The sequence below is a fragment of the Loa loa genome, assembly GCF_000183805.2.
Source record: "Loa loa unplaced genomic scaffold supercont3.65, whole genome shotgun sequence".
NCBI lineage: Eukaryota > Metazoa > Nematoda > Chromadorea > Rhabditida > Onchocercidae > Loa > Loa loa.
Window position 1 is genome coordinate 204,435 of NW_018108245.1, and position 13,312 is coordinate 217,746.

Consider the following 13,312-nt stretch of genomic DNA (forward strand, 5'->3'; position numbering starts at 1 on the left):
CACATACACACACACGCACACGCACACGTACATACACACACATGCAGACACATACACACATACACATATTGCATTGTCAATTAGGTATGTTTTTTAATTAATTTAATTATTATTAACAAGATTTTATTTAATAATTTATATTTATGAAATGTTTTATGAAAGCAGCTAAATTAAACCATATATGTGTTAATCAAATTATCAGTTTGTTGATAGCAAAGCTTGGTATTTCAGCAACTATCATCATTACAATCATATCAGAAAGATTCATTTTATTCTAAAGATATTCTTGTCATCAAATTCTTGATCTACTATTGACATTTATCTGCTTCACTAAATTCCGGAAATCAAATCCGGTTGCATCAAATTCAATGTTCATTTTATGTTCATAATCGTAAGCAATGACAAAAGAAAAAAAATGGCAGAAATTTTTCTGGTAAAAAATGAAGCTTAATTTTTCCTCAAAACATTGAAATGTATTAAGTATGAGTATTCAAAATTATCATTAAGTTTAAGTATCCACTTAATAGTATTAAGTTATAAGTATGTAACTACTATTAAGTATAATTATTAAGTATAAGCATTCAAAATTTTATATTTGAAATATGTGACAATAAAAGTAGATGGAGGAAGAGGGAGAGAAAAAGAAAGAGATAACTTATCACATAACTACTGATAAATTGATGAATATGAAGTACTGTTAATTTTATAGTATTCAGATTGCATCCATGATGGAATAGTGTACTCAGAAGAGGACACAATCACCAGAAATTGCAATAAATGGTTCATTTTTCACATTCTTTTTTTTCTTTTTAAATCAAATTTTTTATATAAACAATTATGAGGAGAAATTTTAGAGATTTAAAACAAAGAACTTTTAAATGGCAAAAAATGATTAGCTGAAGAATTGAAACGTTTATTAATGGAAATATTATAAATGAAGTACGGCAAAAAGAAAATAAAATGTTTATAACAAAATTTAAATTGGTATAAATGCGCCTCTTTCTATTAAATTGTAAATTTTCTACAAAAGTTTAATTAACTAACTCGTAGAAATGCTTCATAATTGCGGAATTTAAGCAATTTTGTTGTGAGATTTCAAAGTATTTTATCAGTAAAGTGAAAATTAAGTATAATTAAATAAAGCAAATGTAAAGAAATTAAATGAAAAACCAGTTGAATATGGTGAGTATAGAAAAAGGCAAGCAAAATAAAAAATGTCGAAATTTCCAAATTCCAAAAAAAAAAAGTCATCAAAAAAAGAAATTGCTTGATAAATAACTCTTTTATACGTTACGTTCAAAAAAAACAATTTTTTCGCATAAAACTTTTTTTGAATTGACTTTAAATTTATTTTGAAATAATCAAACATCAATGATTCAACTATTCTAGGCAAATTCCAACAAATTATCACATTACTATTTGACAATAAAATATGAAATTGAGATATTTTGGATACAAAAAAGAACTTAATTGTAAGCTTTTTTGTGTGACATTAAAGTAATTTTAAATTGTTATTTTCTTTCCTTTTTTTTTTGTTCATTAAATTTCTTTCTATTCAAACATTTAAAAGATATATGCAGCATTTTTCACATTATGATATTTTTTATGATTTTAAATTTACCAAGCATTTTCATTAAGATGTCTAATATCATTACTATAAATCCATTTTATCCTGAAAATAATACCGGTTCTCTTTAGTTTGAAGTTTCATTCCGTTCATATATCCATCAGGAGTTATTTTGTGTCACATCCATTTCTCTCTCTTGAAACAAACAATATTTCACGATATTTTCGCGAAGCATCACATCACTTTATCAGAATTATTTTATGAGAAGTTTATCAAATTTTTTTTTCCTTCTTCTTTCTCATGCAAATGCTAATTAGCTAATCAGCTACCGTTCATTAAAATGTCACGAAACACATTGTGAAGTAATTAAGACAATGTCACAAATAGTTGACAAATTCTTAAAAAATTGCACATTTCTTTTCGACATGCATATATATATTTATATTTTCTTTAACCGACGAACCGGATGGCATTGTATTTGACATTTTAGACGATAGCCCTTTGAACTTTTAATGAAATTTTCTTTTTTTTTTCCAAACATAGCAATCAATCATCAATCTGAAGTTCTATTGGAAATAAGGAAAAAACTTTTTGCACATTTCGAAGTTTTTCGTCAAACAATCTTTCATTTTTTTTGCTTCCGAATTTGGTTTTCATAGAAAGTAATGCGAAAAGAAAATGTGGGAAAAAAAATTTTAAATTTGAAGCTTAAAATTATAAGTGATTGACCAATGTCCACTTATACAGGCGGTCAGAGGAATAATAACTGGATGGGTAATGTATTTTTTGTTTTTGTTCCTTTTTTATTTGCTTATTCTTCCCTATCATCGATATTTTGATTGAATTTCTTCTTTCATTTCCAATATTTTTGATTGCAATTTCAGGTTTCTATCCTGATTTTATTTAAAATATTCATCTAAATTACTAATTAATGCCACACAATGTTTTATTTACTATGCTCAAACATGATAGCTTTTTCAATTTTTATTTGTTTATTCAGTAATTAGTTTGCCATTATGCTAGTAATTGGTTGTGTTAATATTATGTTAATTTTGTTGGACCCACTAATTGCAATAATTTCATTCACGAATTTCTTTTTGTCAGTGACATATTATCTCTTTAATTAATCCAACTTTTTATCACATTTAATTTTTTCCGCTATTTTTGCTCTGTTTGCTACAGCAACTCTTTTTTATTTTAATTAATTCCCCCATCAAATACTTTAAAAGGCCTTATTGTTTGTTAAAATAGTCACAGTTAAAACTTCAAATAGCAAAATTAAATGAAAAGATAAAGTTAAAAGTCTTGTGAAATTATTTATTATCTAAAACTATTTTGAAACCAATTCACTTTGAATCATTTTAATCATTTTTTAATAACAATTAAAGCTGATAAATCTTGAAAATCTAATCGCCCAGCTTAATTTTATTTCATAAGGAAAAGGAATTCGTAAATTGGAATTTGATTCTTTTAAAGTAAAGCTATTTTGTTGAAATTAATACCAACCGGTAGTTTGATGATTCTGATAATTTACTACCGGTAGTATTTCAAGGCCAAGTAAGCCTCATTTCACATTTCAATATGACGCTAAGTAAAAGGTTTTCCTTTTTTATTTATTGAGACTGGAAATAGTGTAAATAGGACATGTCCATTTAGTCGCATCATTCAGACTCTAAATTTCATCTATGCAACAAAAGATGAAGTTCCTATCACCGATTTATCTCATACTTATCTATTTTCAACCCTGTAATATTAGTATTACCAGTGGATTAAGAAATAAAAATGAATAAATCTTCAAAATAACGTCACGTGGAACCGTCATAGAGTTCCACGTGACGTAGAACATTTGAATATTGTTGATTGTTGATTCGAATTTGCAATTCAACAAGGTCTTGAAACAGCTCATGTCGTTCTCTTTCACTCTTTTATCTGATTCATCTCTTAAGTGTTTATTGAAATTGCGCAATATAAGGTTAGAGAAACAAATACTTTAACTGTTTAAATTAATTAAAACAATTTTTAATTTCAAATTGTATGAAATATGATCTCATTAAGATCTGTACCGTTAGTATCATTGATTAATATACAATGGAAAGTTATTATATCATCATCACTGTGATGGACATCAATATGATGTTATCAATATGTAATCACTTTTAGGATCAATAAAATGCGACATTTAACATTTCATCTATCCATTACATTTCAATTTGGTGTAATATAAGGATTTCCAATCTTTCGTATATTAAAGATAAATTAATTGAAATAAATGGTAAAATTTTACAGTACATGCATCGAGAAGCAATGGAAATGCGATAATGCACCGTGTTTAATTCAAGAAGATTTACTGATGAAAATTCAAAGTGGAAGATACACGTTAGTCATTTACTGTTGAATATTCAAAATGGATGATAAAACGTTAATGAATCACTATTGAATATTCAAAATGGATGATAAAACGTTAATGAATCACTATTGAATATTCAAATGGATGATAAAACGTTAGCCAAATTCCATATCTTTTAGCAATACCATGATTATCATGTAATGAAAGGCTATTAAAAATTTTCGTTTTTTTTTTGGATTTTCGTTAATTTTATACGAACAAAAATTTAAATAATATTTTTTGCATCGATCATCTTTTTATTATTGCTAAAAAGATTCCTAAAAAAAAATGATCATAAATTCAAACATATTAAATGTCAGTTGTGGCTTTGAAGCAAAATCAAGTCAATCTTTATTTAACCTCTGACCTGACCACATCATTGGTAGAAGCAATTTGTTTGTGCTCATTTTTTGATATTTTTTCTTCAGTTAGCTGACAGAATTTTGCACAAAACATTGCAATGCTGCATGACATAAAAAAGAATTTATAAAAATTTCCAGAAATGAAATTAGTTTTTTTCAGTTGGAAAAATTGGAAGAATAAATTTAAAAGTATATTCAATTCGAAATACTTTAATTTTGTCAACAACTAATTAAAAGATTATTTAGTTCGTTTTGAAATGAATAAAATTTGCTTATTGATGTTTTACAAATAGTCTTTTGTAATGACTTTCAAAAATAATTTATTGGTCGCTAAATCGTATTGGATACAATGGATTTATCAAAGAAGAAAAAACTTTCCATTCTTTTCTCAAATATTTATTCCAAAAGATGACAGAACTAAGCAATGATTTCACTTCCGAAAAATGATTCATTTATAGTAATGTATTCAAAAAAAAAATGAATTTACACAAAAATATACGAGTTTTCAATGTTTTGTAATTTTCATTTTATTTAAATGTAAAAATTAAATTTGTTAAAAACCATTTCCTTTCCTACCAAAAAAAAAAAAAAACGAAGAAAATTTTCGCTTTCGATGCATACCTAATCATTCATACTTTTGAATTAAAAGAGGAAAAATCGTAAATTAATCTTAGAATTTAAAATTAAAATACACTATTAGTTAGTAAAAAATAAAGTTTGCTGATATTTCATTAACTTTTGTAATTATTGTTTTAGTTTACTGAAAAAATTTATGGAACTTGTAGTTTAGAAAATTAGAGAAATATTTTGTTTGTATTAGATGGACAGGAAGAAATTATTCGCAATTTTGGGGACGTACGTTGAAGGATGGAATACGTCACCGTCTCGGTACACTTTTTCCGGAACGAAGTGTCCAGGTATTATTTACCTGTTAGCTTTTTCAGTTAAAACATTATTATCTTATTGTAATTCTAATTTTCTTCATCATTTTTTACTTTGATCACGTTTAAATTTATTGTTCTTTTCAGTGCTATTCTCTGCTTCATTACTTATCATAATAATGATTCCTCAATTCCATTTCCAATTTTTTTTCGATTACTAGTTTTCGTCTCGCACCGAAATATTTTTGGAAGAAGCAATCAGAAATTTGTTAAAAAAGTTCATTAAGAAAAGTCAGACAATTACAAGTTTGTTTTTTTTAGAATATGAATGAAATGATTGTTAAACCACGAGAATTACCAACAAGCTTTGATGCACGGCAGAAATGGCCTGATTTCATACATCCAATTCAGGATCAGGGAGATTGTGCCAGGTATTGTAGTACCACAGTACAGTAATTCTAATTCTCACACTTCGTCTTTAGTTTTTGTTTTCTTTTTTTTTTGAATAGATTTTTGTTTGAAATTAAATTTGATAAATCAGACCAAAGGTTAAAATTGAAATGATTCGAGTATTTCTTCCTAAATTTTTATGCTTAAATTCGCTCATTTAGCATTTAATTTTGCAGTTCATGGGCGCAATCAACAGCAGCCACATCAGCTGATCGTTTAGCGCTGATAACAGAGGGTCGACAAAATGTCGCACTTTCGGCACAACAATTTCTGTCATGTAATCAACATCGACAAAAAGGTTGCGAAGGTGGTTACCTTGACCGAGCCTGGTGGTATATTCGAAAGTTTGGGTTCGTTTTATCCCACAAAAATATCGCCTAATAGGAAACAAATTTTTTTTCAGAATTTTAATTTAATTTAATAGCTAGATTGTTCCGAAAAAATTTATAATTTTTTACAGAGTAGTAAGTGAAGAATGTTATCCATACATAAGTGGGACCACAAGAAAGCCTGAAATATGCTATATGCAGAAGTCCAAACATGCTAATGGACGACAATGTCCAAGTGGACATCCTAATTCACGAGTATACCGTACCACACCATCTTACAGGTAAAATATTTCGATTTTTTCTTTGTAAAAATTTCATTAATATTTAATTATTTCAAAATTTCAATAGCTATTTGCAAGTTGCAGGGTTTCAAGTAGAGAGCAAGATATCATGTCAGAAATATTAACAAATGGCCCAGTTCAAGCAACTTTCCGTGTTCACGGTGACTTCTTCATGTATAGGCAAGTCATAAAGCATTTCATTGATAAGATAACGATTTTAATCCTCACCAAAGAGAATAGGGCATTTAATAGTTTCAAATTTCATAATGAAAGCCATGAATATCTCTAGTATCATCTGTTGGATACTGTGAATTACAGATTTTGGAAGGATTATTTGCAACTCACTTTAGAGTATTCAACTGAGAGGTCAATGATTACAGGAGCTAATAATTAATATTGAACAAATCTATATTTAAATATTCTAGTGCCGGAGTTTACAAACATTTACCAACAGTTGGAGAAGAGATTGAAGGTTATCATTCAGTACGACTTCTTGGGTAAGTTTTTTCATTTTAGTATTTTAAATCTTCCATGGGAAAAAATCGACTTTAGCAATGAATAAAAGAAAAAATTGAAATTATTACAAAGATAAATGAAATGCAACAGAGAGTTTCATCCTATTAAATAGTTTCAAAACATCAAATAACCCCTCAATTATTAGATTTGAGCTATTTTGACCTGTTGCTTCAAGTTGTTAATATAAATTCTGATTTTCAGTATTTCCTAACTTTTCACAAAAAGTTACTAAGGAGTGCATCTCAATGATTTCCAATATTAAAAAAATGGATGAATTTTCAGATGGGGTGAAGATTACTCAACTGGAATACCAGTAAAATATTGGATAGCTGCTAATTCTTGGGGTACGAATTGGGGTGAAAATGGTACATTTCGTATCCTACGTGGAGAAAATCATTGTGAAATTGAATCATTTGTAATTGGTGCATGGGGTAAAGGATTTAAAAAGCGCCGACGTTTGCTCAAATTGCGGAAAATACGACGACAATTCAGGATGTTATAATTATTCACCCATCTTTATTAGTTAATTAACTGTCTTTCTTAGATAATTAGCTCGTTTTCTTTCTATCTCTCTCTCTTTTTCCTTCTCTCTCTCTCTCTCTAACAAGCACTGCCTTTTTTGGTCTCTTATGAAATAGTTGAATTTACTCAAAAAAAAAAAAAAGACCAGACCATTATTTGTAATGAACATTTTTTAATTGCTTTTGAAAACAATTTAATAATAGAACAAAGTAAAACTATACAGTAAATGAAAGAAAGAAATATTCCATCATATGCGTGAAGCATTCTGATTGATTCTAATTTTGATTTTCTGATTCTCATTACCATCACTGAGTATCCATCATATGCGTGAAGCATTCTGATTGATTCTAATTTTGATTTTCTGATTCTCATTACGATCACTGAGTATTACTATCATCAAAAGTAAGTTAAAGAATCGAAATAAATCATAATTACAAAAGAAATCACTCGTTGAAAGATAAATTCTCTATGAATGATATCATTATCATGATATGTTATTGTATTATGATAAAGTTAATTTGTTAAATTTATAACTATTATGAAGGCATTGTGATAGATCGTATCATTCTAAAACAAAACACAATTAAGAATCAATGAAACATTTACATTGATTTCATAGATTCTTAAGCTTCATGAATTATTAACATTTAAAATCCAATAAATCAAAAGATCAAGGTAGATCCAATGATCAAAATGTGAACTACTGATTATTGCTCATTAAAGTATTTCTCTCATATTCATTATCATTTGTTCCTATTACATGTTATCACTCTAACATTATCACTGCCATAATTTAATGCAGTTTATGAGACTTTATTTTGCGGAATCAATGAATGGTTATTAATGAATAGATGAACAATAACCTATGATACTTATTCATTGTTTTAATTAAGAATGACAGTAATATTTCATTACGATAAGCATTAGAAAGTATAAATACTAAAAGTAAAAGTTAATTTTATTAATGTGATAACCTCATAACAAAGTAAATTCAATCTTCTGATATTAACCTGTAATATATGTCGAATAGTTTGAAAGATTCTAAAGTAAGAATACGCGAATAAGTCGTAAAATTCGAAGAAAAAGTTTTAAAATGAAAAGTCTGAAAATAATTTTGTATGAAACTTTGAAATTTCCAATGGAAAATATTGAAAACAAACGATACTTCAAATTCATTTTTCCACTCCAATTTAGCGATACTATTTGATCATTCAATAAAATACTTCTGATGGGAAAGCCTTACACCAAACATTAGCCATTTATAGCCAATGTTGAATGTTTCAATTTTAAATTAGTTTGACAAAAGAGTGATCGAAAATTCTTTCATTGTATTGAATCATTAATTTTATTTTCAACTTGACCTTCTCAAAATTAACATCACAGAAGATTTATGAGGTGATATTTCAAAAAGGTCATTGAAATTTCCTAAAATTATAATGTTTGTTCTCTCAAAAACGATTCATTCTAAATATACCAACGTATGAAACATAACTTCCTGAAATTATGTTAAATTATTGACTTTCATCTTCACACTGTAGCTGCCACAAATTGATCATTGAAATGACTAAATGACCTTTCACAAATGTTAGATAAAGTTTGAATACAAATCCAATTAAGGAATAAAAAAGAATTTTTTAATTCAAAAAAAAGAATTACAATTAAGCTATAAGTAAGTAAGACGTTGAAAATGAATCTATCAATTTAAAAAAAAAAAACTAAGCTAAAATTAAAATTCACATTCAGCCGATGATGCATTACTAGTTATTTGACCTGACAAAGTAAAAATTAATAGGAGGAATTAAAATGGAGCAATATGATAACTAGAAGAATGAAAAACTTGACAAATGAGTCATTGTCATACGGACAGAGATGTCACAAAGTATGTTGCTAATATCAGGCAAAACAAATAAGTCGTTTAATTTTCAAATTTTGCAAAATTCACATTTTTACTTCAAAATTGAAAATGGAAGAAATCAGAGTGTATAACAATACTATTTTCATTGTATTGAATTATTCGCCGTTACTTAATTCTCATAGTTTGTTTTTTTCCAGACATTTAAAGTAAATTTTTAACTTTCACTAAAAGTAACTTTGCATTGATGAAATCAAAGAATAAGAAAGCTTCTAATGCTTCATTCATTTGACATTTCGTTGGTTCGTTGGCAATAGAACAATATTAAAAAAGTTTAGTAAAAATTGACGACACATCGTTGACAGAATTTTTAAATGAAAATGTCACAGAGCGCTATTTACAAGCTCAACAGTTGCATTACAATTTTTTTTTTTTTTTCTAAGACTGATTAAAATTATCCATACCATGTTATCAACTTTCCCATATTAACACTGGATAAAACCCATTTTTTACAGTAGGAAAGGAATAACAGACAAATAATATCAATAGACCAAGAAAAGATAAACGAAATGAATAATTCTAATGGAATTTCTATTTATTTGTTATTCCCTTTGAAGAAATTAGCTAACTATTTCATTAATATCTCTTCATATTAGTTAATCATCCAAATTTTTATGTTTCATAATTTTATTTACAAAAAATAAAGTTTGGAAAAAAATTTGAAATGATTTGAAGTTTTTTAATTTCTTAAATTGTTATGCAAATAAACAGTAATCTTATACAGTAATAGTAATTATGTAATTGCATATCATTTTAATGCAAGGAAATGAGCTCAAATGCGATTCATTGAATTTATTAATATTCGTTGTCTTTTTGATCCAAAAATGAAGTAAATTTCAAATTCATTTAAATTTTCAATATAAAATATACTATTCCAATTTCTGTCCCGGCATTTCTCAGTAAACTAATACAACAGGAAATTCTCCTGTATATTATTAGTATATATGTAAAGATAGGTGGAACAATTCGTTGTTATCAGGAAACGGTAATATTTTTGGAAATCAATAAATGATAACAGCAATAGTGATAGCATAGCACCATTGAATAAATTTTTATAATAGCAATGTTTTTTATCACTTCATTTTTGAATCATTTCTTACATTTTAAATCTATTGGCATGCTCGTACCGAAGAAATTTCATGTTATCACTGCTGCTGTTATCATTTATGCTATTTATGTTTATACGAATGATAATTTGTACACGAAGTTACCATTGTATTTTGATTTCAATACGGTTGATGAACGATTTCAATTGGTTTCAAAAATATTTAGGTTGTTCTTTTATTGCTTCCTTCTTTTAGATTATACTCCCAAATTTGCTAACAAATTTAATTGAAAAAATTTTTAACTTTTAAAATTGTAATTACAACTGTACCATACAAATTTAACCAATAAATGATTAGAATGAAATTTGGTTATTTATTTCAGTAAGTAGTATTAAAATATCGAATTATGAAAAATTTGTAGGAAAAACTTTATGGATGGTTGGGAACGTGGAGGTGCAGCGATAACTGTTTACTTTAAAGATCAAAAAGTGATTGATATTTGGGGCGGATATGCTGATGTGCAAGCAGCCAGGAAATGGCAAATGATAAGCGCCTACTTCATTAGCCAATTTTATATTTCGTTATGATAATCGAAGAACTAACAAAGTTTTCTTTTACTAATAATATATAATCAATCAAAGTACAAACAAAATTTTAGGGCGGAAGATGATGTAGTGCTTTATTGCGTAAAAGGAGTTCAGGAAAGCATGAATTATCAATTATCATACTTAATTTTGTCAAGTAGCAATTACAGGACACAATCACTTCAACATTTTCATGCTTGAAAACTGTAATGACATTATGTGTTGCATTGCTTGTCGAGAGGAAGTTAGCAAATTACGATGATCTGGTCACCAAATACTGGCCTGGTTTTGGTGATAATGGTAAAGCTAATATCACCATACAAATGCTGTTATCACATACGGTATAATACTGTCGCATCGAATCCAAATTTAATTTGACATTTTTTTTTTCATATCTTGGGAATCTGAAGAGTTGCTGTTTTATTTTATGATTATTGACGATGAATTATTATGAATATAAAAAGTTTTGCTTAGGCGGGTTTGACTCATTTGGATAAGCCGCTTAGTTTGGAAAATGCTACTAATCATCAAGCAATGAGGTATGTGCATGTAAAAACATTCCATTTAACTTTGTAATTCAAAAATCAAAAATTGGTCAACAAATCAAAACTAGAAATGTTCGTTTTGTTTTTTTTTCTCCTTTTTAGTATTATTGAGTAAAACAGAAACGAATAAATGAAACATTTGTTTATTTTATAGAAAAATCTTCGAGAATGAGCAGCCAAAATGGTTATCGGAGCAAGATTCCGGTTGTTATGGATCTTCATTCTATTGGCTTATTGACCAGCTTATCCGGCATATTGATAAGCAGAAACGAGGCGTACAGCAATATTTTCATGATGAAATAGCATTTAAATTCGGTGTGCAACAATTTATTTCCGATATTCAAATCAGTAACATTTTCTTGTAATGACAATAAATAAATAAATCTTTTTTTCAATTTCAGGAATTGATTATTCAATTGGCTTATCGATGACAGAAGAACATCGATTGGCCAGAATAACAATGCCTTCTTGGTCTGATATTTTCAGTGAAATTTATCACACTCCTCATTTAATGCGGAATTTGCTATTTCAATTCTTTGCATTAAAAGTATATGCTCTTCTGAAATTTAACTTTATGCAAATATAGAATTATCGAAGTTCAACTTTCTGAATACGACCATTTGTATTGAAAAATTTACTCTTAGATTAATTCAACGCTGGAATAATCGTTTTTTAACTTGAATTTAAATTAATTAACAGTTCAGAAGATTGCAGGATTCAAGAATATATAAAGTGATGCATAATTTGGAATGGTTAGATCCAACCATACCATTACAAATTAACAACCCAAATTTTCATCATTTATTATATCATGGATTTGGTAATGCGAGAAGTTTAGCAGAGATATTTCATATGGTCTGATGACTGTGCTATATTATAGAGTATTACAGTATCCTGAAGAAACAAAAATTTTATTTAGCAATAAACTAATTAAAATTGTGTTATTTTAAAAGAACTATTGAGATCTTTCGGCATTTTTATTCTTAAAATGTACCAAAAACAATTATTTTATGATTATAATTAAATTGATTCAAAATTTGGGAATTATTTTTGAAAATCTTCTAGCTAATTATGTCACATTCATTAATTACGCCGTAATGCTTACTGTATTACAGCTTTCGACAGGTAAACTTCTATCACCTGCAGTTCAACTTATTTTGAGGAATGTTCACGCCAACAGTATGGATATATGTACAATAAAACATTTAGCAAAAGAAATTGGTTTCCTAATTTTCATCAATCAGTCACAGGTTTTGTAAATTTATTTGGAAGATTCAAATTTCAAATTTAACTCTCAATTTTTCATAATTGTGAATTATCATTTTTGAAGTTAGTTTATAAGCCATAAAAATGAATTTGTGATTGCATTATTGCAAGTACAAGAAGATATTCGTTTGTTTTACATCTTTTCCTAACCTAATTTTCTGGCTCTCTGTCCACCTTTTAATTTACTGGCATTTTTCCAGGTGACACATGCACATGGTCATTCAGGCTTCGGATGTCAACAAGTCGTTCACGACAATCGAAACAATCTCACAATTGCTTATGTCACAAATGCTATCAAAGTTGGCATTTATGAACAATGTCGTACTTACATTCGTTTACAAAATGCCATTTATGATATTGTTGAGAAAGTTAATGGAATTTAGAATTCATTCACTTTTGCTAATATACAATGTTATCAAACATTAACAATGATAAAGGCTATTGCAAATGATAACATTGCTATCTTTGATAATAATAATGAAAATAATAATAATAACACTAATAATAATAATAATAATAATAATAATAATAATAATAATAATAATAATAATAATAATAATAATAATAATAATAATAATAATAATAATAATAATAATAATAATAATAATAATAATAACAACTAATAATAATAATAATAATAATAATAATAATAATAATAATAATAA

At 27.3% G+C, this 13,312-nt stretch overlaps 3 protein-coding genes across 3 annotated transcripts; all 3 read left to right on the forward strand.

Moving 5' to 3' along the window:
• Positions 1–3,836: 3,836 nt before the first annotated feature.
• On the forward strand, positions 3,837–7,274 carry LOAG_08080 (hypothetical protein; the record flags this gene model as incomplete). Its single annotated transcript, XM_003143612.1, has 8 exons — positions 3,837–3,943; positions 5,136–5,232; positions 5,518–5,627; positions 5,823–5,996; positions 6,107–6,256; positions 6,341–6,430; positions 6,682–6,753; positions 7,055–7,274. 8 exons carry the CDS (start codon positions 3,837–3,839, stop codon positions 7,272–7,274), a joined length of 1,020 nt encoding a protein of 339 aa, XP_003143660.1.
• Positions 7,275–10,323: 3,049 nt separating this feature from the next.
• LOAG_17361 (hypothetical protein) lies at positions 10,324–10,839 on the forward strand (the record flags this gene model as incomplete). The annotated part of the gene is made up of 2 exons (XM_020450020.1): positions 10,324–10,478; positions 10,674–10,839. 2 exons carry the CDS (start codon positions 10,324–10,326, stop codon positions 10,837–10,839), a joined length of 321 nt encoding a protein of 106 aa, XP_020306372.1.
• A 206-nt stretch (positions 10,840–11,045) lies between these two features.
• On the forward strand, positions 11,046–13,030 carry LOAG_17362 (beta-lactamase; the record flags this gene model as incomplete). Its single annotated transcript, XM_020450021.1, has 7 exons — positions 11,046–11,177; positions 11,311–11,375; positions 11,536–11,696; positions 11,783–11,928; positions 12,096–12,236; positions 12,497–12,631; positions 12,848–13,030. The coding sequence occupies 7 exons, from the start codon at positions 11,046–11,048 to the stop codon at positions 13,028–13,030; spliced, it is 963 nt and encodes a 320-aa protein (XP_020306373.1).
• Between the last annotated feature and the right edge of the window lie 282 nt (positions 13,031–13,312).